Source organism: Mus musculus, chromosome 1 (genome assembly GCF_000001635.26).
Source record: "Mus musculus strain C57BL/6J chromosome 1, GRCm38.p6 C57BL/6J".
NCBI classification, from domain to species: Eukaryota; Metazoa; Chordata; class Mammalia; order Rodentia; family Muridae; genus Mus; species Mus musculus.
This window is the reverse complement of record NC_000067.6, coordinates 171,170,817-171,197,351: the sequence shown is the minus strand read 5'-3', so window position 1 is coordinate 171,197,351 and position 26,535 is coordinate 171,170,817. Positions and strand designations below refer to the sequence as shown.

At 46.2% G+C, this 26,535-nt stretch overlaps 1 protein-coding gene across 1 annotated transcript; it reads left to right on the top strand.

Annotated features, from left to right (window-relative positions):
- Positions 1-1,083: 1,083 nt before the first annotated feature.
- Pcp4l1 (Purkinje cell protein 4-like 1) lies at positions 1,084-24,088 on the top strand. The gene is made up of 3 exons (NM_025557.1): positions 1,084-1,341; positions 21,728-21,782; positions 22,827-24,088. The coding sequence occupies exons 1-3, from the start codon at positions 1,333-1,335 to the stop codon at positions 22,967-22,969; spliced, it is 207 nt and encodes a 68-aa protein (NP_079833.1). The 5' UTR covers positions 1,084-1,332; the 3' UTR covers positions 22,970-24,088.
- The last annotated feature ends 2,447 nt before the right edge of the window (positions 24,089-26,535 follow it).

The window sequence follows — 26,535 nt, the reverse complement described above, 5'->3', positions numbered from 1 at the left end:
TATATGAAATTCAAACTTCAGTGGTCACAAATACATTTATATCAGATGGAGCCATAGCTGTTTGTTGACATAAGTATTTGTGCCCGTATTCAAGTGCAGTAGGAAATGGCTCAGCAAAGAGTACAGCGATCCTACAAAGAAAAAAACATTTATTATTTGATTGTTACCTGGAAAGTTAGCTGATCCCTAACCTACAGGGTGAATTCTCATTATCATCTCAAAGCTCATTTCATAGCAGCAAGAATTAAGGTTTGTTTCACTAAGGACAACCTTTTCAATGCTAATTAATTGTTCATTAGAAAGATTCCAGAGGAGTATGCTGTACAGAGTGAGTAGGAGCCAGCCTAGTTAGAACTTTAGTAACTGAGGCAACCAGATTCCTATTAGAAACAGAATCACAGGATCTCAGATGGATCTTTCCCCCATCTTCCTAATTTCTAACCCAACAGAGGAAATGTATAAACACAAAGAGTCAAGTTAGAAAAAAAGACCGATTGAGGTCTTCCTTGAAGTTGGTTGTTGAGAAGAGACCAAACCACTGAATGGTAGTGACAAGTCACAGTTACAGTTGTTAACAGTCTGTGATGGTACCAACCAAAGAATATATCTATGAAAGCTGCAGTATCCGGGTTTGACTGACTGAAGCTGTAAGAGATTTTTATGAAGTCAATAAGAACTGTAGGCTTGAAAATTAAAGAATTTCCTTAGATGAAAACTAGATAGATAAACAGAACTAAAAGGTCTGTGTGTTTACCTGTGTTCTGTTTATTTTCTTTTTCCTTAAACGATATATACAATGTGAGGTTGAGCTAAGGCTCAAGAGCCTTAGCTGTTCTTCAAGAGGACCAGAGTTCAGTTTCTTCAGTTACTACTTACTACTTCTCTTTCCTTTACCGGTTCCCTACTTCGTTTTCTGTCTTCTCATCCCCCATGGTCTCCCCCCTCCTTCCCGCTCTCTCCGTCTTACCCTAGTTTGGAAATGCAGCAGATTTCTGAGCCTGCCACCACTGGGTTCAAGGAGCTGTCAGTCTGCACTAGGCAGAGTTTCTATTGGTTGGGCTGGAGGCAGGGACCGCAGCTCACTATAAAAGGTGGAGCCGGTCAAGGCGCCCGGAGCTGCTGACAGGACCAGGTCAGAAGGGGCTCCCTGAGCAGCGCTGCAGCCGGAGCATTTGGGGCAGCATTAAGCAACAGCTCGCAGCGTGCACTCTCCCCTCCGAGCCCTCCAGGGCCCCTGCCCCGGAGCCCAGCAACTCTCGGCCGCGGTTCACGCACGCATCTCCGAGGACCCCTTGCCTCACCTGCGCCTGCCACGCCCGTCCGGCCGCCGGGATGAGCGAGGTGAGTGGTGCCACTTGGCATACCCCGTCACCTCCGCGTCCGGGCCAGGGCTGCGGCGGGGAGAAGGCTGCGGCTCCAGGTCCCGGGAAGCTAGAGTTACTCTCTGGATGGACGCCACTGCCCCTCTAGGAAAGCCCCTACCTCCCGGCTCTCGGAAGCCACTGGCAGGGGGTGCTTTTAGCCTAACAATTGCAATAGTGCTTTGGGGAGGGGGTGACTGGAGTCAGCTGTAAGCGGGAACTGAGCTCTCGGGCAGATAAACTCTCTTGGGTGCTATCCTCCGCATCTATATCGTATTGCTCCGAGGTTACCATGGCTTTCTTTGATGCCCTCACTTCAGTTCTCTCCGACCTCCGCTAGGATTGTGTGGTTCTTGCACTCTATAAGTAGCAGCCAACAGCTCCATCCCTGGCCACCTAACTCCCTCCCTTCGGGTGGCAGTTTTCACTTATTCAATGAGGAACGATGTGTGTGTGTGTGTGTGTGGGGGGGTACCTGACGTCCATGAATACTGTAGAAGAGGAAGGCACATCTAGCACCTGGGGAGATGTTCTCTTCCAGAGAAGACCTCCCGTTGCAGTGCAGTGCCTGTTACATCCAAATTTTCGCACAGGTTCTGTGGTGATGGTCATGGGAGCCAACCCGGTCCTGTAACTGGTTGACTCGGTTCAAAGAACACTGTCCATGGTAACACATTAAGAAGAACTGTCCCTGTTATCTGACTTAATTTGTAGCATCCCAGGCAGATCCTCTTATCAGGAGACAAGATTGTCGTTCCTGGATGACGTCGATTTGAACAGTGGCTTAGCATGCCTGCCTTCTGCGGCCCCATTCTTAGTAAGCGCGCCCTTGTGTTCAGTATGTTGCTCAGCTGTATGCCAGTGCCTAGTTGTGCTACTTAGTAGCTCTGTGGCCATGGGAGCATCACTTAATTTGTCTGTGCTTCAGCTTTCTATCTGTAAAATGAAGGTAACACTGGTTGTTCTAAAAGATTAAATTATATATGCCAAGTACTTAGCACTCTACCTGGAGTCTAGTAGGTTCTCAATCTGGAATCTGAGTTAGCTAGTGTGCGTGCGTGCGTGTGTGTGTGTGTGTGTGTGTGTGTGTTTCAAGTTAGTTGGTTACAGAAAAACAGCTTAAGAATTGCCAAGCCTCCTTAGAGCACTTGCTAGCAATGAGTGGGTTCAATCTCTAATACTGAAAGCAGAGAGAGAGAGGGAGAGAGAGGGAGAGAGAGAGGCAAGAGACAAAGAGACAGAGACAAGAGACAGAGAGGATTCCCTGGAGCCCGGGCCTGTTTAGCTAGGAAAGATGAATATTTTCAGTAGTTCTGCTGACTCTTACCAAAAGTTATCACCTAGGGAGTCAATTAGTGCCAGCTGCTGTGTTGTCGTGGTTGCTATGTCCACTGAGTTTATCCTGGAAAATGCAGCTCGCTTGGTGGGCTGCAGAGGAAGGAAAGTTTCCAGTACCTCAGCTCATGGTGACAGTGACCATGGCAATCCTGCAGGAAGAAACTAATAATAAAATGAAAAGGAGTGACCTTCTCTGGCCTTTTCCAGCTCTGACACGAGAAGGGAGACTTTCTTTGCTCTTTTACCCCGCCAAGGTCTAGGGCTCCAAGCACTCTTCCCCAGCATCATGTTTCTAAATCTGACAATTTGAATCCAAGCCATCCCCCACTGGGGAGTTTATCTGAAAAGACTATGCTGACATGGTTTGTGGTTAGTTTGTGCTAACTAACATGAGGAGACACGCATGGCCCCCGGGGCAGGGCACATGTTAGAGCGCTTTTCAAGTGACATTTAGTGATGTGCAATGCTGTTGCATGGTAAGAACAGTTTGGAGTGCGCTTGGGGAAGTCAAAGCTTGGGCTACTCTAGACAGCAGCTGAACTTGACTCGCCTTAACTGGGGGCTCTGCGGAATGATAAGGGTAGGATCCATCAGTGGGGACTCTGTGTACCAGACTGCTCAGCCTCCTAAGCTTTCAGAGCAAACTGGGGCTAGTTAGCAATTTAACCATCCAGGCTGTCTCCTAATACAGAGTGGAGCCTTGCTTCAGGGATGAATATTTATAATATCCAGAGACAGCCACCTGGGTGTTCACATAGACCAGCTGTTTCTAAACCAGAGCCCCAAGGGGGAGATCTCTTTCCCTACAGGCTAAGAACCAGTCTGTTTTCTTCCTCTTGTTAGAAACTCTGATAAAATCGGAAGTGTTGCCTGGAGCTCTGGATCCCTAGGGTTTCATTTCTTTCAGCCCTAGTCCATGGACCCTCTCCTTCAAGTTGATGTGCGCAAGCCAGGAAAGCCATGTACCCCGAATCTTATGTGGGTTTCACCTCCCCCACCCGCTTATTTTCTTGCTTCAGAGACACTGCTTGAAATGAGAAGATTTGGGATATCTTTAAGAGATTCCCAATTCCACTGAGGAACGACTGGGGAGGGGGCTCTGGACCAGGGCAACGGAACGGAACGTGCATGCGAGGAAGGTTCTGGTAGGGCTGCAGAGCAGAATGGCTATCTCTGCTTTCTCTGGGTGGCCGTTTGCTGTCACTCAATACTGCAGCGGTGCATTTCTCAGTGTCTGCATGCTCTTGTGCACAGGAGCTGCAGGGAGGGACTCATCTTCAGCTTGTCTGTGTTCACAGCTGGAGGCAGGACTTGATTGCTGTGAATCACAGTCTGTCTCCGGTCCTTTAATAACTTTCCCCCTGGTTCCAGTGAAGCTTGGGTGTGGGAAATGTTCAGTCCCCGGAGGGCTCTGTCCTATAATCCCTTTTTATGCAGGGCGGCTGGCTGCAGGAAGCAGAACGGCGGGGGGTTTTGTATGAAGCTGTGGCATTTCTCATCTCTGAGGCACTTAGCCGGGGCGAATCCTTTGGGCCAGCAGTCACTCTGCTGAAATGGGAGTCACGGATTACTCAGGCGACAGTTCCCATAGTTCCTCTCCCGGAGTTTTAGCTTGGCAGAGGATAGACCAAGGGACAGATCATGTAGATCATTAGAGAACTTGAAGCTGCTGTTCTCTCCTCTATTTTTCTTCCGAGGTGTTCTTACCTCACGGAAACAAGATATTGCTCTCCAGGGATCCCTTTCTTTCCCTGTGCACATCTGTCTTCATCTGCAATCTTCCCCACAAAGGACATTCGGAATGACGTAGTTCTAGTGAGCCTTCTGTGAGCCAGTTGTTAGGGACCTTGCCCTCCAAGTTCCTCTCTTCCTGATTGATGCTTTATTATTATATTACATTTTATTATTATTTTATTATCTTATTATGCTGTTTGGTTAAATTGAATATAAAACATAGGACTGACAGCTTGTTATTAGAATGTCTTCTATCTCCGGAGATCTGTTTTCTAAAATAGGGAAACCGGAATTTGGTCCACAACCTTCTCTCATGGTTCATCCCTTTCTTGCTCACCCATTTATGTCGCTGGCTTTAGCTGCTTGACTAAGACTTTTCTGGTTGGTGAGAAGCTGACGGTTTTGTCGTCTTGTGATCCGAGCACAGAGATGACTCATTCTCCCAAACGGCAGCTCTGATCAGTTATCTCACGGAATGTCAAGTTTCTGTGGGGCAGGTGATCATAGAGAGTGTTGTGAGTCCGATGCATCTTTCCCGCCTGTCTGTGGTGGGCCCTAACTAGCAGACATGATGGAGACTGTGATCCTGACTGAGGGGAAGAAGATAAATCAACCCCTATCTTTTCAAAGTGTTGGTTCTGTGGATGCGTACCGATTTTTTCATCCTACTTTTCTAAATTTCCAAGTCATTAAAAAAAAAAGATTTATTTTTATGAGCATACTGTAGCTGTCTTCAGACACACCAGTAGAGTGCATCAGATCCCATTACAGGTAATTGTGAACCACCATGTGGAACTGAACTCAGGACCTCTGGAAGAGCAGTCAGTGCTCTTAACCACTGAACCTTCTCTCCGGCTCTCCAAGTCATTTTTTTGTAAGTGTGGTTTATCATAGAAAAACTAAACTTTGTTTCGCAAAATTTCTTCAAGGTTGAAAGTCAGGAGGTATATCTTTTGCCAGGATAACCTTAAAGTGAAATATCAAGCTATTTTAGTGATAGAATTGTAGATTTGCTGAAGAGCTCTAATGATCATTTGGCCCCATTTTCTGATTTTACAGGTGAGGAACCTGAGCCCAAGCCTTATCTGAATCTGTGTCGTACTAAAGGGCAAGGGCGCAGTACTGCTGATGCCTCTTTCCAAATGAATTTTCCTTCAGGACTCTTTTAACTTGTTGCTCCATTGAATATAGTGTAATCTCATTTACATGCAACTTAAAAAAGAATACCTCTGGAGATCGAACCCTAAAATAACCCTTATCACTAAGTTATCTCTTCCCTTTAAATTTTAATTAATTAATTAACTTCTTGAGAGATCTACTTGTACCTTGGCCACCTCCTCTTACTACCTTTACCTCCCAAATGATAGAGTTACAGGCACTCACCACCATGCCCAGCCCCTTTTTATGTTAGGTTGAGACAGGTTTATACTAAGTTGCCCACACTGATCTTCAACTTGTAACTCTCCTACTTCTGCCTCCCAAGGAGTGGAATTAGAGCCCGGTATCACCATGTCTAACTACCTTCAACTCCCACCCCCAAAATGCACAGCTTGGTGTTTAACCTAGGATCCCACAACGTAGCTCAGGGTGCTCTGGAAGTGTCTATACTCTGACTTTCTCTGACTCCCGAAGAATGTTGCCTGAGGCTGTCCTTCCACCACTACTGTACCTACTCACATGTATACATACACCTGCCACATGCATAACACACACACACACACACACACACACACACACACACACACACAAGATAAGGGACTGCTCAGAAGCAGAACAACTTTCTAGCATGTGTAAATCCTTTGGGTTCAACTCCTAGTACAGTACCTGTCCTGCCTCACACACACAAGTAAGCTCCGTCAAAGTAGATTCATCACTCCTTTGTGATGTGCGCGCACATCTGTGGTCTAGGAGGTGGAATCAGGAGGATGAGTTTGAGGCCCCTCAGCTATGTAGCCAGTTCAAGACCAGTCTCGGGTACAAAGGGAGACCCTGCGCCAAAAAATGAACGAATAAGCGAAAGCAAGCGAAGTCTAAGCTCAGGCAAAACTCTTCGTGTGATCCCCAGGACTGCACAGAACAGGATTCTAGAATCCCAGCACTCAGGAGTTGGAGGAAGGCGTTTCAGAAACTGGAAAAGGTCCTTCCCGGGTAGTGAGTCTGAAGCCTGGCTGGGTTACATGAGAGCTTGGGAGAGGGAGAAAGAGAGAGAGAGAATGTGAGAATCAGGAGGAATGAGAGTCAGTGAACAGAACACCGAATGCCCTCCCTCCCTCTCCCTTGCCCCCTCTCTCTCTAAATGAAATCTGCATTCCTTCAAAGTGGCCTTAAATAAAGGCCCAGAGGCCTAGACTTGGTGGCTAGATGTGGTGGTGTGGGCCTATAATCTTAGTATTTAGGAGGTTATAGCAAGAAGATCAGGAATTCAGCCTGAGCTACTTGAGACCCCGTGTCAAAACACCAAAACAAAACTAAACAGGGGACTGGAGAGAGGGCACTCACTGATTCTTCTTCCAGAGATCCTGAGTTCAATTCCCAGCAACCACATGGTGGCTCACAACCATCTGTAATGGGATCTGATGCCCTCTTCTGGTGGGTCTGAAGACAGAAACAGTGTACTCACATACATTAAATACACAGATAAATCTTTAAAAATAAATTAAAAAGATAAATCTTTAAAAACAAAAACCTACAACAAAGGCAAACAATGACTTTAGACCTGGGACATTCTTCTCACCATTCAGACTCACGGAAGCCTGATTTGTCTCCTTCCTTTCTTCCTGCATCGCTAGCCTAGGCTGACGTAGAACTCACTGGCTCAGATTAACCTCTGAGATGTTCATGGCTCGGCCTCCTGACTACTCTGCTGTTACAGGGCTGAGTTGTTACCAAGGGCGGGCGGGCGAGCGAGCTACCTCATACCACAGGGCTGAGCTTTCTTCATCAACCCTGAAGCTTGATTTCTGCTTCCCACTGCGGGCCTCCAGAAGGCATCACCTGGTTCCAACCCCCACCCAGGGAAAAGAGGTGCCGCTTACCATTCTGTTGTGTTTGGTGCCGCCTCCCTCCCACACAAAGGCCTCCAGCTGAGTGTTTGCTCTGTAGGCTGTAGGGGGATTAATACGTTTATTTTAGAACGTTAACACCGCTGGTGGGATGCACATTGAAGATTATAGTAATAAATGAAGCTTTGGCTTTCCTCTCTCCCCCCATCCCCTACTCCTCAGTATGGGGTAAAGGCTCGGCTCCAAGCTGTGTGCTGAGTGCCACAAATAACCACTCATTAAACCGTGGCAGCCCGTGCTGGGGGGAATGGGCAGGGGCTGTTGACTCATTGCATACCATGAGTTGGCAGGGGCACAGAGTTCTGCCCCTGACTCTAGTGGGGGGTACTGCTATTCCAGGAAACAGAGTGAGGGAGAGGGACAAACCAGGGGGGTGGGGGCTAGTCCAGAAAACAGGGTGGGTGGCCAAGGGGAGAGGGACAAACCAGGAAGCTGGTGCTGTTTAAGGTCTAGTCTTGAGGTGAGAGGCATCTAAGATGTCAGGCGTCTGGTCTTATAGTTTCTGTATTAGGAGAGGAATGTGCGTATGGAGAAACTCAGGGAAGGGTTCCTAGTTCTTTTTCTGTTGTTATCTTGAGGGTGACCTTGAGCAAGCCTTTCTGAAGCTGTTTGAGGACTGCAGCTGGTTACTGCGCAGAAAGAGTTGAAACAGTTCCAACAGATCTCCAAAAACAGCAGTCCGGGGTCGCACAGGGGCACGGGATCCCAGAGGCTTCTGTAAGGCGGGTAGCAGTGGCTTCCATTGAACACTGGGGGGGGGGGGTCTCGTCAGCATAGAAACCCCTCATGGGGGATTAAGAACAAAGCCTCTTACCACCCACCACCTGGAAAAATAACTCCGGCTCCCTTTTCTTCCTGAAAATGGAATTTGTGAAACCTTGGATTTATGTCAATATAAAGACAAAGGGGGATTGTTTTGGGGGTGTTGGTTTGGGTTTCGGAGACAGGGTCTTCTCTGTGAAGCCCTGGATGTCCTGGAACTCAGTAGATCAGGCTGACCTAGGGCTCACAAAAAACAAAAAACCAAAAACAAAAAACAAAAAACAAAAACAAAAACAAAAACAAAAACAAAAAAAGCCCGCCTGCCTCTGCTTCCTGAGTGCTGGGATTAAAAGTATGCACCACCACTGCTAGGCATGGTGGTGGTGTGGGGTCTTTTTTAAGGCTTATATTTAGAATTTTTTAGGCTTCGAGCTCTTTTTAGGTTTCCCTGTCCTGGTCTACAGAGAGAACTGGGTATCTGTGGCTGTCCATCAAAGTTAAATAATCGTAGCAGTACTAGAATCTGTGTGTTTTTATCCACACAGCACCCAAGTCGTGTCGTACAAATGCAGTTGGCCCAGGTACCAAGGAATGATCCTCGCTCCTGGTTATTGCTGCTATTAACCATCCCTGATCGCTCTTTAAAGAGCCCGGGGGTGTGAAGAGTGTGCAGAGAGCTGAATAGTTCACCCTTCCCAAAACTGGTTTTGACTTGCGGCTTGGAAAAGAGGAGGGGGAAACACTGTCTTCCTCTTCTGGTGACAATGGTTGCTGTGGTAACACCACTAAAGGGGAAAGCAGCAAAGGGAGAGAAGATGGAACGGAAGGGGGCAGGGGGAGTGAGTTGAGTTTTGGGGCACCTAAGATTGTGGCCAGGGGGAAGGATCAGCTAAGCTGCTCTTACATGGACTGTCTTTAGGTGCTTTGCCAACACCGGGCTGACTCATACAATTATTTTTGCATTTGGATTTTCTTTTATCTTTTTGTGTTTTATTTCCTTTTTTAAAACTAAGGTTTCATTATGTAGCCCATGTTGGCTTTGAACCCATGATCTTGACGGAGAGCCGTATGCTGGACCACGATTGGACACAATTATCTTTTGTTTGCTTTTGTTCTTGCCCCCCTGGGACTCCCATCTGTAGACCAGGCTGACCTTGTAGACCAGGGTGACCTTGAACTCACAGAGATCTGCCTTCTGCCTCCTGAGTGCTGGGGTTAAAGGTGTGCACCACCACTACCCAGGTCTTGTTTTGTTTTGTTTAAGAGAAGGTCTCTCTATTATGTAGTTCTGGCTTATAGATCAGGCTGGCCTCCAACTCAGAGATACTCCTGCCCCTGCCTCCTGAACGCTGGTATTAAAACCACATCTGGCTGATGCCAAGACTCTTAACCATTGAGCAATTTCTTCAGCCTCCCCTGACTTTCTCTGATGTTTAAGGCTTATTTTCACCGGGCAGTGGTTGGCACATGCCTTTAATCCCAGCACTTGGGAGGCAGGGGCAGGATTTCTGAGTTCGAGGCCAGCCTGGTCTACATAAGTTCCAGGACAGCCGAGGCTACACAGAGAAACCCTGTCTCAAAAAAACAAACAACAACAACAACAAAAAGACTTATTTTCATGTGTGCATGAGTGTTTTGCTTGCTTGTGTGAACCGTCAGCTTGCCTGGTGTCTGTGGAGGCCAGAAAAAGATGCTACATAGTCTGAAACTGGAGTTACGGATGGTTGTGAGCCTACGCGTGGACTCCGGGAACAGAACTTCCCTGCTAGAGCAGCCAGACTCCGAGCCACGGAGTCATCTTTCTAGCTCCAGTAAATTTTTAAAAATTTATTGTAAAACGTATTCTATGATGACTCAGGCCTGCAATCTCAGGCCCTCACAAGGTTAATGAGGACTGCATGAGTTTGGTATAAACGAGGGCCATATAGTGACTTCCAGGTCAGCAGGAGTTACACAGTGTAAGACGGTGCTTAAAAAACAAACAAAAAAACAAAAAACCCCAAACACAAACAAACCTCTGGAACACAAGTTCTTTCTGCCTGTAGCTCGGCCTCTCTTCTCTTAGGAGAAGCTTTGGTTTATAATGCTTTTCTGTGGGTTTTGCTTTTGCTACATCTAAGGACTTTTTTTTTTTTTTCTATCTTAAGGTTGCAAAAAGTTTCCCCTGTGCTTTATTCTAAAATCTTAATTGTAGCCGCTGCAGCCGCTGTCCTGAGACAGGGTTTCTTTGCCGTGCGGTAGGCCTGCAGTCCCTTACAGGCCGAGTTAACCTCAAGTTTGCCTCAGTCTCCCCGCCTCCACATCTTCAAAGTTTAGGTTTTGAGTCTGTTTGCAGTTGATTTCTGTAGGGTTCGAGGGGTAGTTTCAAGTGAGCTTCTTTTGTCTGCTTTTGCAAATGACCGACCGACCGACCGTCCAGTTGTTCCCGTTCTGGAAAAGAAGACACCCCTGCCCCCTGCCCCTTCCTGCCCAAGTCTCCCCTTCTGCTTTTAAGTCACATGCATTCCACCGTTTTCTCCTCTTCTTTAATATCTCTTCCTCCCCGTCAAGGTCCCCTGTCTATTTTCATCTCTCTCCTGTGCCCGCACCCCTACCCCCCACATCCAGAGTCTGCATAGAAGAGAAAACCTGCTATTTGTCTTTCTGAGCCTGGTTTATTTCTCTTCCCATAATGATCTTCTTTATTCTTTTAATATTCCTGTTCCTCAGCCCTTGGCCCCAGGTCTGCTTCTTTTCACTCTAATGGCACTTGGAAAAGGAATTTACATCAAAAGGGGAAGAGGGGGGCCAGGTAGAGAGAGAAATGGGGTCAGGAGTCATACTAGAGAGTAAAAGGACGGATTGTGTGGTTTCTAGAAGAGAGAAGGGGGCTGAGCCTGGGAGCTCAGGCCACCTACAATCTGCTCTGACTGTTGCTAAATTGTCTGGGAAGGCAAAGATGGGCAAGCGTGCGATGGTTTCCTGTGCTCTGATTTGGAGGAACTAAAAAGGGCAGATAACTTTTGGGAGGGAAATACTAGGGAAAAAGAACACAGCCCCACCTGCATCTTAAAGCCTAATGGGGGAAAGAAAGCCCTAACCCAGCAGGTCTTTGCCATCCACTTTCCCCACGGAGGGAGCGGAGAGTTTACACCCTTGAGCTGCAGAGAAAACAAGAGCATACTCATAGGAACTGGCACCCACTGCCAAGTGATGGAGCGAACACTGGAATCCATCAGGCCCAGGGGAGGGAGCAGAGGAAAGGAATACAAGAAGGTAGGCAAGGGAAGAGGTTGGGGCTCTCTAGGGAAAGTGAGATGTGATGGGTTTCACAGTTGCTAATTAGTGTTTGGTACTGCGAAGTGGAGACAATTAGTCCTGTGTGGGCAATGGCACTGCGCTGAACCCAGCTCCGAGCTCACTAGGACGGGAAGAGCAGTTCCGGATGTAGGCAAGGGAGTCGTTTGCTCTGGAAAAAGAGTGTGATGGGCTTGTGCGCGGAATTCTCCGACTCTGAAGGGCTAGGATCTGGGCGTGTGAGTGAAGACTCTGAATAGTCCCTGGGGGTCAGTTTGGTGTGTCAGGAACAATCACCCGGAAGCGAACCCCAAATCAAGGTGGTCTGGTCAACAAGCCCAGCAGGAATCTGAGTGGGGATGTGGGGTCTGGCATAAAGTAAATCCTCGAGTAGCATGTAAGCTTGCTCCATAATGAGAGGGCGGGGCCAGCTCCCTATCGTTTCCTGTATATATTGAAGAAGGTGTTTTGGATTATGAATTGAGACGCTTGAGAATCCAAATTAAGCAGAATTTGGACTCAGCTGCTTGGCTGTCGTATGGGATTCAATCATGATTCCAAAGATCTTCCTTCCTATCTAGGGACTGCTCTGCTGTATGGGGTAACTTCTATAGTCAGGTCAATCTCATTAGACCCCTCCCCTCAAGTTTATGAGTGAGCACACAAACACTTTAGTTGAAGATCTAGATATTACATAGTGTAACATTCAAGAGCCTAGACTGACTCTCTTTCTTAAAGATTTATTTATTTATTTACTTATTTATTTACTTATTTACTTATTTAATGTATGTGAGTATACTGACGCTGTCTTTAAACACACCATTACAGATGGTTGTGAGCCACCATGTGGTTGCTGGGAATTGAACTCCTCTGGAAGAGCAGCCAGTGCTCTTGCCTACTGAGCCATCTCTCCAGCCCAAGCCTGGACTCTCAAGCTAGACTGTCTTTCTGGCTTCAAGTCCTGTCCTTGTGACATTAGCATATGACCTCAGGCCAAAAAATTAACCACTGCTGACCTCGGTTCCTGGTTTGGGAAACGAGAATAGCAATACCTGTTTCATGGAGCTGTTAGAAGAAGTCAGTATTTTAGTGGTTTCAAAAGCACATACAGAAGTAACAGACCAATAATATTATCTATGTTATTATAAATAACAAGGCAAGGTAACATTACCAAGTCCTTGATTTCTATCAGTTCTCCTAGCTGGAGCCTGTAAGGAAGTGGTTCTCAACCTGTGACTCGTGACCCCTTGAGGCGGGCAGCTGAATGACATGATCAGGAAACAGATATTTACGTTATGATTCATAACAGTAGCACAATTATAGTTATGCAATAGCAACAGAAATAACTTTATGGCTGGGTCACCACAACACGAGGAACTACTGTATCAAAGGCATAGCGTTAGGAAGGTCGAGAACCACGGCTGTAAGGAGAAGGAAGGTGTTGCTGAACCATTTTATCACTGTTAGAGCTGACCTGAAAACAGCAGAATACCCAAGAGCTTTGTGGTCCACACCTGCCTAGAATGAGGGCCAAGACGAGGCTGAGAAACATGGACCTGTTGCATGGAGCGTTTGAGTTGCTGTTGCTCCTTTGGAGATAGGAGTGTTTGTAAGGGTGTTTTGTTTTTGTTCTGTTTTTTTTGTTTTTATAGAGTATTGGGTGAACTTGAAGGATGGATAGTCTGATAGCCCACAAGTACATGTACCAGACCATCATGGTTCAGCTAAAATTGATTTTCTACAAAAACAACCTAGAACATTGAGGCAGAGGACAGGGACCGGTGAGCCATTGAGTACCATACAGAGGCTAGTCCAATTGTCCCTACCCCCAACAAGTCACAAACAGCTAAATCTAGAAATGCAGTGCCCACAAGTAGCTATTTTGAGAGCTGGCTAGAAAGGATGGAGGGGGAGGGGCAGGAAGAAGACTTCCTAGCATGTTTGCACGGGTGGCGTGAGGGGGATTTCAAGGGGTGTTGTGAGCAGTGGGGACCTTACAGGACTCCTTTCTGGCCTCACCAGTGGAAACTCTTGATCTCGGGTTATGATCCTTCATAAATATAACCCAAATGGAGCTGGGAGCCCCTGGGGAGCCAGATCACAGACACTGCTCTATTCCAGGGTCAGGCCAGGCTCTGGAAAGAGGGAAGCTGGCAGGGCAGAAGGAACATGGCAGTCTGTGTGGTTCAGCTCTGACACATATTCCTGCTAAGGATTTGGCTCCAGATCAGCTGACATGAGAAGGAGCGTTGAGGAAACAGCTTAGTAGTTATTTTTCTATTGCTATGATAAAACACCTTGATCAAGGCAACTTACAGAACAAAGAGTTTACTTGAGTTTATGGTTCCAGGAGATTAGAGTCTATGAGAGCGGGTGGGGGGTGGGGGTGGGGGTGGGGGGTGGGAGGTAGGGGGGTTGGGAGGTGGGATAAGGGGCAGCAGGTGTTAGGAACTGGATGCTGAGAGCAGAGGCTGAGGGCTCACACTCTGAACCAGGAGCACAAAGTAAAGAGAGCAAACGAGAAAATGGTGTAAGTCTTTAAAGTCTCAAAATCAGCCTGCTTCTCCCAACAAGGCCACAGTTCTGGAGCCTCCCGATACAGTGCCACCAGCTGGGGACTGTTGAATGAGAGTATCCCCCAGAGGCTCTTGTGTTTGAATACTTGGTTCTGAGTTGGTGGAACTGTTTGGAAAGGACTAGGAATGTGGCTTCGAAGAGGTTTGTGACTGGGGACAGCTTTGAGGTTTCAAAACTTAGCCATTCCTAATGTCTGCCTTCTGCTTGTGATTTGGTCTGAGATGTGAGCCCTCAGCTGTTCCTGGCGCCATGGCTTCACTCAACCATCATAAACCCTCACCCTCTGGAACCATGAGCCCTGTTAAATGCTTTCTTTGATAACTTGCCTTGGTCACGGTGTCTCATCACAGCAACAACAAAAAAAACCAAAGTAATACAGTGTGTTAGTGTTTCTACTGAGTGATTAAAAAGAAAAATCCACACTGCTGAGTTGCCCACAGGCTAATCTGTTGAGGACATTTTCTCAATTGATGTTTCTCCTTTTAAAAGGTCTCTCCTTTATGTCAAGTTGACATAAAACTAGCCAACACACACAGGGCTAAAGCATTTGAATACCCAACACTAGAGGGAACATTTCATATTAAAAACATCACAAAACTCCCTTGGGGAGATATTTAGTATAGGAGTCAATTTTTTTTTCAAAAGGGAGGAGCTGGGATGTGTTTGATGGGTTAAAGCAATGAGCTTGGAGTAGGAAGGACAGAGGGGTAATGGTTAAAGCCAGGGTAACAGTTTGAGATGTGTTGGCCAATAGAGAAAATAACGTTTGAAGTTCGAGACCATGGCACTATTGAACTTGCCATGACTGTCATGTCTGGACTCTTGGCTGTCCTCTCTCACTGCACATGCTCCGTGTTGTGCTTTTGCAGTGTGAACAAACTTTTTAGGATGACAGTATGGCAGTGAAAGGTGTTACCTACTAGATCACTATACTTTCGTGTGCAGAAAATAAAGTAAGAATTAATTAACTCAAAAGATCAACGAGAAAAAGAATAATGACTGTGGGTCAGTCATTCTGGAGTTTCAAAAATAATCCCTCCTCCGCAGAAGCTCTGCCGGTCTACCAGAGCCCAGCAGGGCTTCCCTGGGGTTTCAGAATCTTGTTTGGTGGGGTTTCAAATCTTTCCCGAGCTCCCCAGCTCTGTAGAATTCTAAGGCTGGCTTAGAATTTGTCATCCTCATGCGGTAGCCTCCCAGATGTTGGGATTATACATTTGTGTCCCCATATCCAGCCTCAGATGCTACAATTTTTAAAAAAGATTTATTGATTATATGTAAGTATACTGTAGCTGTCTTTAGACACTCCAGAAGAGGTCGTCAGATCTCATTACGGATGATTGTGAGCCACCATGTGGTTGCTGGGATTTGAACTCTGGACCTTTAGAAGACCAGTCGGGTGCTCTTACCCACTGAGCCATCTCACCAGCCCGATGCTACAATTTTAATTAATGTTTTATTCACTATGTGTATGTGTACACGCTCCGATGGGTATAGGTTTACCCCTGTGTATGGGTGTGTGGGTGTGCCTGTGTATGGAGGCTACAGACTAATCTTGAGTGCTCTTGTGTGGGTGCTGTCAGGGTCTCTCACTGGCCTCAAGCACACCAATAGGCTATACTGGCTGATGAGAGAGGCCCAGAGATCTACCTATTTCTGTCTCCTGCTGTGTTAGAATTACCTTGTTTCTTTATGTGTTTTTGGGGGGACTGGACTCAACTTTTCAAGCCTACACAGCAAGCACTTTGTAAACTAAACTATCTCTCCAGCCCTAGCCTCAGATTTAAAAAATATGTATGATAGTTAAACACATGCTATCTTTAAAAAATAATGGACTCTATCAAGTGACTTAGGATATCTATTGCCATGAAGAGACACCATGACCATGGCAACTCTTATAAGAGAAAGCATTTAATTGGGGGCTATGTGGTTTGAATATGCTTGGCTATTAGGAGGTGTGGCTTTGTTGGAATAGATGTGGCCTTGTTAGAGAAAGTGTGTCACTGTGTAGGCAGGCTTTGAGGACTCTTATTCTCAGGTTCCACTCAGTGTGGAAGAGAGCCTCCTCTTGGCTGCCTGCAAAAGATAGTCTCCTTCTGGCTGCCTTTGTTCGGAACAAGATGTAGAACTCTTGGCTCTTCTAGCACCAAGTCTGCCTGCATGCTGCCATGCATCCCACCATCATGATAATGGCCTGAATGAACTTCTGAACTGGAAGCCAACCCCAGTTAAATGTTGTCCTTTATAAGAGTTGCCTTGGTCATGGTGTCTGTTCATAGCAGTAAAACTCAAACTAAGACAGGGGCTTATTTACAATTTCAGAGGCTTAGTCCATTATCATCATGGCAGGGAGCATGGCAGCATGCAGGTGGGTATTAGAAGAATAGCTAAGAGCTACATCCTGATCTGTAGGCATAGGGAGGGAGGGAGGGAGAGAGAGAGAGAGAGAGAGAGAGAGAGAGAGAGAGAGAGAGAGACAGAGACAGAGACAGAGACAGAGAGACAGAGAGACAGAGACAGAGAGACAGAGAGAGAGACACACAGAGAGAGAGAGACAGAGAGAGAGAGACAGAGAGAGACACACAGAGAGAGAGACAGAGAGAGAGAGAGAGGGGGGGAGAGAGAGAGAACACCACACTGAACCTAATGTGAGCTTTTTGAAACCTCCAAGCCTAACCCCAGTGATACCCTTCCTCCAACAAGCCCACAGCCCACATCTACTCCAAAGTGGGGGCATTCTTATTCAAAACACTACAATCAGTTTATTATTATTTGTTTGGTTCTCAGAATCAAAACCAGTGCCATGAACATGCTAAGCACCTACTCTCCTACTGAACATCACCCAGATGGTGCCAGTTTATGACCTACATTTTTTTTTTGAGACAAGATCTTACCTCGGTTGGCCTGGGACTCACTATGTAGACCAGGTTGGCTTCAAACTCACAGAGATTCCCCTGCCTCTGTCTCCCAAGTGCTGGAATTAAAGGCATGCACCCCCATATCTGGCTATGACCTACTTTTAAAGATACTTTTCTATGTTAAATAACAGTAGATCACCATTTGAGTGAGTGTGGAAGGGCTTTATATATTGGGGTGTGCATGTACACACGTGTACATGAATATAGAGGCCAGAGTGACCTTGGGTGAGGTGTCATTCCTTAGACACTATCCACCTATTTTGGGATGGGTGGGGAAACAGGGTCTCTTGCTGACTTGGGACTTGCCAAATGGCTTGGCTGGCTGCCCAGCAAGTTCAGAGATCCACCCATCTCTGCCTCCTCAGCACCGGGATTACAGATGTGTGCCCTCCTGCCTCCGTTTTTTTTTTTTTTACCTTGAATCTAAGTCTTGAGCTCAGGTCTTCATGCATGCCAGCTAACCTGTCACTGACTGTGCTGTGTCCTCAGACCATACCTCACTATTTCTTATGTTAATATATATCTTTTTTAAACTTTAGAGTGCTTTCTCATTTTTCTGTGTTTGTTCAGAGGCACAGTTGAAGTTAGCATTTTGTAAGAGCTGGTGAGGCAGCTCAAGAGGGGAACGCGCTTGGCAAGCTGGCCTGACAATCTGACTTCCATCCTCCTGACTGGTGTTTTTTCCTGTGAACATACTCCTGCAAGTTGTCCTCTGACCTCCACAGTGCACCACAGCACACACATCCATACCAACATGCACTTTTAATAATCAGTAAAACTAAATTAAAAAAAAGAAAGAAAGAATATTTGGGCCAGATGTGGTGGTGAATGCCTTTAATCCCAACACTTGGGAGGCAGAGACAGGAGGATTTCTGTGAGTTTGAGGATGAACAAACAAAGTGAGTTCCAGGACAACCAAGACTACACAGAGAAACCCTGTCTCAAAAAAAACAATGATGATGATGACAATGATGACAACAACAAAGTAGATTTTAAGCATTAGGGTTAATCTAAAAATGTTGATGAAGAAAGTAAGACCCACCCAAGATCATGGGCTTGTCAAAAAATTCCTTTTCCCCTATAACTTCCTATATTTTGAATGCTCTCTTGAGCTCCTAATCCTTCTGCCTCTATCTCCCAAGCGCTGGTACTAAAGAGCCTGTGTTTCCACAACTAGATCCTCAGAACTCTTCTCTTTTTTTAAGATTTATTTATTATTATATCTAAGTATACTGTAGCTGTCTTCAGATGCACCAGAAGAGGGCGTCAGATCTCATTACGGATGGTTGTTAGCCACCATGTGGTTGCTGGGACTTGAACTCAGGGCCTTTGGAAGAGCAGTCGGTGTTCTTAACCACTGAGCCATCTCTCCAGCCCCTCAGAACTCTTTACTAGAATAGTTTGCCAGGGTTGAAAGTCAGAGTGCATCTATATATTCTGAATAATGCAGTCATTATTAACATATCAGCATACTTAGTCAGCATATGGAAATACAGAGGAGTGAGGACTTGGTCTTCCTGTGTCCCCAAACTAGATCTCCCATTTTCTCTTTGTATGATTTGACCTTGGATGAGATCTAGAACATTGTTCTAAGCTTGCTTCTTAAGCTATGAAATAGGATGCTATCTCACAGAATTAATTAATAGGCTAGGTTTGACACACAATAATAAATGCCCAGGGATTATTCTTTGGTCACCTGTTTCATCTCCTCACTGTGCTGGCTAGTTTTCAATGTCAGCTTGATACAAGCTACAGTCATTTTGAAAGAGAGAGAGAAGCCATGCAGTGGTGGCTCATGCCTTTAATCCCAGCACTGGGGAGGCAGAGGCAGGCAGATTTCTGAGTTCGAGGCCAGTCTGGTCTACAGAGTGAGTTTCAGGACAGCCAAGGCTACACAGAGAAACCCTGTCTTGAAACAAACAAACAAGCAAAGAGAGAGAGACTCAATTGAGGAAAAAACCTTCATCTGATTGTCCTGTGGGCAAACCTGTACCATATATTCTTGATGGATGCGGGAGGGACTGGCTCACTGTGGTGGTGCCACCTCTGGGCTGGTGGCCCAGGGCACTCTAAGAAGACAGACAGAGCAAGCCACTAAGCAGCACTCCCCCATGGTCTCTGCCTCACTGCCTGCCTTCAGGTTTCTGCCTTGAGTTCCTGCCCTGACAGTGATGGACTGTGATGTGGATGGCTAAGCTGATATTAACCCTTCCCTGTCCAGGTTACTTTTGCTCGTGGCGTTTGTCACAATTCAGACACCAGGACACTTCCCCTGGCAGATAGGACGGTATCTTGCTTGATTTCAATTTAAGTCCTTACTGTTAACCTCGAGGGGCTCTTGCTGCACTCTGCTTATCCCGCTACCCCACACCTGTCTTAGGTGACCGTTTCGCTCATCCCCATCTTCCCTCCAACTGTTAACACTTCTTACCCCTTACCTCTCACATGACAACTGCCCTTCTTGTTTCACTGAGAAAATAGAAACCTTGACTAGAGAGTGTCTGTACACTCCCTGCACACCTGCCACCCCGCTCACTCTGTCCCATGCTTGCAGTCCCATCTGTGAATGCTGTGCCAATAGCCCTGTCTAAGGCCAACCCTTCCACTCATGTACTGTATCTGGTTTTTCTTGCTTACTTAAGCCATAACTCTGCTAAGTATCCTTTCTCTCTTCCATCAATTCTCCCTTCTCTACTAACTCATCCACATCTCCTCCCCTAACAAACACCTTTCTACAACCCATACCCATCCTAAGCCAGTCTCTTTCATAGCATTCTCTGTACTCAAAATTGCACATGCAAATCTAGCTTAGGTTACCATGGAACTCCTTTGAAGTCTGAATACTCTATAGTCACTGTGATTCTAGTCTAAAGCCCTCTCTCTTGTTTACACTGATGTAAGACCCTCCCATTTCCCCCATGTTTTTTTTTCGTTCTCGGTTAAAGTTTTATCTCTGTCAGATAGAACAATCCCTTAGAAGCTAGGCAGTGGTGGTGCACACCTTTAGTCCCAGCACTCAGAAGGCAGAGGCAGGTGGATCTCTGAGTCTGATGCCAGCCTGGTCTACATGTAAATCAAGTTCCAAGACGGCCACGGCTATGCAGAGAAACCCTGTCTTGAAAAACAAAACAACCCTCTCAAAACCAGGATAGAGAGGATGCAACATGACCAGTCTTTTCACACTCCTGTCGTGCCTCCTCAGCCATGATGGGCTGTGTCCTTTCTGAAACTCTTCCGTATCAAAAGCAACAACAATAACAAAACACGTTAGAGAGAGGGGCATCATGGCACACACCTGCCATCCCAGCGCTTGGGAGGCAAAGGACTGGAGGCAGGAGGATTAGTTCAAAGGCTGCCTGCCCTGTCTGCATTGTAACCCCTTGTCAGATGAGCAAGAAACATCTCAGCTGATTAATAGCTATCCCAAACTTTTCCAAAACAAAACAAAACGATTCTGATCTTCTCCCTAACCCCCTCCCTTGGTTGTCTGTTCTGTAGCAGGAAGAGGGAACTTCTTTTTCCTGTTTCTCCTCCTCGGGAGTCATCCGTGACACATCCTTTATCACAATACCACTTATCCAATTAGAATCACTTTGATAACTGTTTGAAAATAATACTCAGAACCTCACCACGTGTGTCCCCTTCATGGCCACTGTTCTCGGATCCAAGCTTCCATCTTCTCTTGCCTGACTGACTGTAAGCCCTCCAACAGGCCCTACATAATCTACTCCCACCCATAGCTAGGCCTGATCTCCTTTCCATCCCTCCTTCTCTCTGTCTCTCCACTTCAGCTCTGCATGGATCCTGCTGCTATTCAAAGAGGCTGGTCATACTTCCACTTGAGGGTCTTGCCACAGATATCCAGCTTTCACCACTTCTTATAGCTTTTTGCTCAAATGCCACCTTTTGAGTATTTGCCTAGCATACACGAAGCCCTGGATTCTATCCCCAATGCCAAAATAGGAAGAAAAAAGAAAGAAGGAGGAGGAGAAAGAAGAGGAGGAGGGAAGGAAGAGGAAGAAGAAGAAGAAGAAGAAGAAGAAGAAGAAGAAGAAGAAGAAAGAGAGAGAGAGAGAGAGAGAGAGAGAGAGAGAGAGAGAATGGAAGAAAGGAAGAAAGGAAGAAGGAAAGAAAGAAAAAAGTCACTTCCATGATTGACCAGATAGCCTTTTCCTGACAACTATATAAAGGCCTGCTCCTCTGGCCATACCTAGCACTCAGCACTCCCAACCTTGCCTTTTTTCTGATACTTTTTTTTTTTAACCATCTCATATCATAGTTGCCTTGTTTGAGTCTCCTTGGAATGGAGCTCTATGAAGGCAGGGTTTCTCTATCTGTTTGTCCCCCATGATGTCTCTACTATCACTTAATATTGAGTTAATTATTTTTGAAATAAGTTTCCATTAAGTAGCTCACTTTGTGGCCCAAGTTGGTCTGGAAGTCACAACACTCCTCTTGCCTGGGTCTCCCGAATGTTAGGTTCACAAGCATTCTCTATAATGCTGGGCTTAATGTATGAGCTTTGATGAGTTTTCACCTGATCTCAAGACCTACTCCTTTAAAAGTCTTGGGAAGTTCGCCTGGTTGTGGGGAAAGCTGGAATGTACAGAAACGATCAGAGGGGGTGGTACCTTCATGCTTCCAGGAGTCTCTCACATCTCATGTTTCTCACGTCTCTCACATTGCCTTTCTTTTCTCCCAGCTTAACACCAAAACACCTCCAGCAGCCAACCAGGCATCTGACCCTGAGGAAAAAGGTAAGGTTGGGCTAGGCTGTTAGCTAGAGCTAATGAAGGTAGAAAACCTGATTAAAGAATTGTAACTCTAGAAGATGCTGAGGTGGATGTCAGAGAATTGGGTGAGGGCAAGTAAAACAAGAGATTACTATAGCGCTAGGCTCTGGCTACTTTTTCCTAAGAAGCAATCATATCAGCATTTTCCTCTTGGTTTTAGCTAGTAAAGTCTGGAATGGTTGGGAAATACATGGTAAAGATGGGCCAGAGAGATGGCTCAGTGGGAAAAGACACTTATTTGTCAAGCCTGATGCCCTCAGCTCAGTCATGTAGGGGACCCACATGATGAAAGGCAAGAAGTGACATTCACAAGTTGACAATCCTCTGACCTCCACACATGGGGCAGGCACATATATAATAATAATAATAATAATAATAATAATTTTAAAAAGTAAATGTTTTAAAAAGATTTACTTACTTTTAAAAAATGTATATGTATGTGTGTGCACCCATTGTGTGAATTTATGTGCATTACATGCATGCAGGTACCCTCAGAGGCCTTGAGGCTGCAGAGCCCTTTAAACTGGAATTATAGGTGGTTATGAGCCACCAGATGTGTAACCTTGGTTCTAACCTGGGTCCTCTGCAGGAGTACTCTGAACTACTGAGCCATTTCTCCAGCTCAACCCAACAGTGAGTGATTAAGGAGAAACTCCTCAGATAAGCCAAGCCTCTGTTGTCCATTAGAAATTGGAGGCCGGAAGCATGCTTTGGGATTTGAACTGTAGGGTTTGGGAGTCAGTGCTGACAGAAGACACTTGTCATTTGATCCAAGAATAGCAAGACTTCTTGAGGCTGCTATGGGGATTACAAGCCTAGCACTCTAACTTTTAGAATCATCATCTGTAGTCCCTGAGAAGATGGGGGTGGGGTGGGGTGGGATGGGGTGAGGGGACGGACCTCAAGTTGTCTAACTGAAAATGGACTGTAAGTGCTGTGTTTGGGGTTTGGAGAGAAGCACTGGAATTGCTTGGGTTGACTCATCCGTCTGTCTCCAACTGTCTATAGGGAAGCCTGGCAGCATCAAGAAGGCCGAGGAGGAGGAAGAAATTGACATTGACCTGACAGCGCCAGAGACAGAGAAGGCCGCCCTTGCAATCCAGGGCAAGTTCCGGCGATTCCAGAAGAGGAAAAAGGATTCCAGCTCCTGAATGGCCAGGCCTCCCCTTAACCCTTCTACTTCCTCTCTCCCCTCCACAGCTCTGACTCTCACGTATCTCATTCCTTCATCCCTCTAGCCTCTCCCCAAGGCAAGCTTAACCTTTATATATTCTTGTCTCAGGCTCTCTTAAGCCATCACAGTAGTAGAGGCACAAGGATGCGAAGGTGAAGACTCTAGCTGGTAGTCACTAGGCTAAGGGTGGATCAGTCCATTTAGGAGAACAAAAGGTTTTGAGATGTGAAATTCTCCCCTTTGCCTAATGCTAAGGGCAGGAGGGGGCAAGCCCTCAGAGTGCAGAGCCTCAAGGTGGGGCACATGTAGGCTTCTGCCAGTTGCACCATTAACACTTCAGGCAACACTTTCAGCTCCCTCTGCACAACTCCTCCCATCTCCCGTGTTTCAGCCCTAGTGCAGCTGCACTTTCTCCCGGGCTGACCTAAATCCAGGAGCTTGCAAAATGTGGGGTGCATGCCTTTAGTCCCAGACCTTGGAAGGCAGAGGCAGGTGGATCTCTGTATGTTCGAGCCAGCCTGGTTGACATCATGAGTCCCAGGTTAGCCAAGGCTACAGAGACCCTGTCTCAAAACAGAACAAAACAAAAACCAAAAAAACCTACCCATGCAAAAATAAATATAAATAAATAAATAAATAAGGCGGCTTACTACACTAGTGCATGCTGAGTAGATTCCTCCCAAGGAAAGAGAACTGGGGCTGGTAGAGGCAAGGGAGGAAGAGCTTCCTTCACCATCCAGACTGAGGTCAGAAGAGCCAGTGATGGCAGAAGGTTCAGGGACGACAGGCCGGGAAATGAAAACTGAGAAACGTTTAGGAAGGAAAGCAGAACGAGATGGTCAAGATGTCTGAAGCTACACACTATTGTTGTTAACCTAATACTCCACGAGGGGCTCTCTGGCCTTTGCTAACCTGCCTACCTCTTTACCCGCCCCCATCTCTAGTCATCCCTAGAGCCATGTGAACCAAGTGACACCCCTATAGCTCTCAGCCACCCCACTGTGGAGTCAGGGCAAACATCGCCACTGTATGTGACTTTAGCATGTTTAATAATGATGACAATAAAAAAAGCCCTCAAATGGGGGCATTGAACCTCTACGAGTGGTTTGTGTGGGTACCTCTACTAATGGCGTGTGTGTGTGTGTGTGTGTGTGTGTGTGTGTCTGTGTGTCTGTGTGTGTGTGTGCGCGCGTGCGTATGTTTCCCACCTTGGGCTGAACATGTAAGCCTAAACTGGCCCAGGGAGGGTGGTAGAGAAACGCATAGATTACATGGTGGTACGGGAAACTAATACGGCCTGAGAACATTCCAGCTGAAGCTAAGCCTGTCTGCCTCCTCCTGCCCTTGCCCTCACCTTGATTCACCGCCCACCACTGTGTCTCTCTGCTGCTGTCACCACCCCCAGGGTACACCTGCAAGGGTGACATCTTCCTGCTCTCCTGCCAGCTATGAGCACACTTGGTACATATCTCTGAAAACAAACCTATTCTCTCCCTTGCTTCTTATCCCCAAATGACCTATTCTAGATTTCCCTCCTACTTGGTCTTCCTCCCAGATTTGCCCCTCCCCTCCTAGCATTTATAAAATTAAGAGATGGAGACGATAACTCTGGACACCAATGAGTACCGCTATCACACTGAAGGTTTTAATGAGGAATCAAATAAAAACAGTGCTTTTCAAGTGAGCAAACATTGCCTAGAAATGGTCTTTGCACATTAAAATGACTGAAAATTGAGCAAAAAAAGAAAAATCATTTCTACTTGCCTTGCTCTTTTTTACTTTTCTGTGGTGAGTGGTTGTTAAGACATTGTCACTATACTTAACCAGGCATGGTGGCGCACACCTTTAATCCCAGCACTCAGGAGGCAGAGGCAGGCAGATCTCTTGAGTTCAAGGCTAGTCTGGTCTACAGAGCAAGTTCCAGGACAGCCAGGGCTACACAGAGAAAGCCTGTCTTGAGAAAAACAATTAAAAATCAAAACAAAACAGACGATTTTACTATGTAGTCCAGGCTAACCTAAAACCTGTTATAGAGCCGAGGCTATCTTTGAACCCACAAGCCTACCTACTGCATTAGCTTCTCAAGTGCTGGGTTTACAGCCTGTACCACTATGTCCACCTAATGACTTTTATTTTGGAAAACTTTGTAAAGCCTCAAGTTTACCATTTTTACCACTTTTTGCTAGTTGTTTTTAGTTTATACTATGGGTCGGGGTTTTGAGATACTTATTTTATATGCATCTGTGTCTTGCTTGCATATGTCTGTATACCATGTGTATGCCTGGTACCCACGGGAGTCAGAAGAAGATATTAAGACCCCTGGAACTGGACATAGATGGTTGGCAGTCATCATGTCGGTTTTGGAAAACAAACCCAGGTTCTCTGAAAGAACAGCCAGTGTTCTTATGGCTAAGCAATCTCTCCAGTCCTGAGTTATTTTTATTTTATGAAATATTATGAAACTGTTTTCCTGCATGTGTGTATGTGCACCATGCACATGCTTAGTATCCGCCGAGGCCAGCAGACAGCGTTGGATCCCTGCAACTGGAGTGAGTCACAGGTGGTTAAACACGGCCATGTGGGTGCTGGGGACTGAATTCAGGTTCTCTGCAAGAGGAACAACCCCCCAGCCCCCAAATTTTCAACAACTCCCATCCTCTCTTTCCCAGCCTCTGTAAACTGTTGTTCTACTGATGTGTCTATGGTTTCCTTTCTTTAAACGACAGGATTTTACCATGCAGCATCCTGAAACTCAAGAGTCTCCTCTGAGGACTGAGGTTAGAGAAGTCTACCACCATGTCTAACTCCCCTCCCTTATTCAGTGTAAGAATATAGAAATCAAAAGCATTCACCAGCCACAAGTAAGAAACAAGCGACAGTAACTCTGAAGGCAGGCTATGCTCCAGAGAGTACATTCATGCCTAGCAAGCCCATGGCTGTGGGATATTAATAGACTTGAACAGTGATTCACAGGAGGGCCCTCTGCTAAAGGAAGTACTGCTTCCCGATGCAAGAGAAAAGGAGGAAGTTTCATTGTTGTGTTTGGAATCTGATAGGAGTGTGGTATAATGGTGATGCTAGCCTTTCATCTTAGCCTCACAGGCAAATAAAAAATAAGCTCATTGCTATACCCAGAATGTGTCCAGTATGCCCTGATAAAATCAGAGTCCTCCCTGGGCTAGCAAAACGGGTGCATTGTAAAAGTTGCTGCTCTTTCAGAGGACCGGAGTTGGGTTTGTAGTATCCCAATTCAGGGATAAGTCCAGCTCCAAGGGATCCAATGCTCTCTTCTAGCCTTTGTGGCCACACACACACACACACACACACACACACACACACACACTCACACACACACACACACACACACCAACTCATTTAAAATTGATGTAAAGAATAACCCCTGTCCCTGTGGTCCATGGGTGAGACGCACTCTACTTTGGCCTGCCCTTATAACACTAAAGCAAGGTGATTTCTCTGTCAACAGCCTATCTCCAATGGACTGCCTCTTGTGGGTCGGCTGAACCATTTAGCCACTCTGATCTG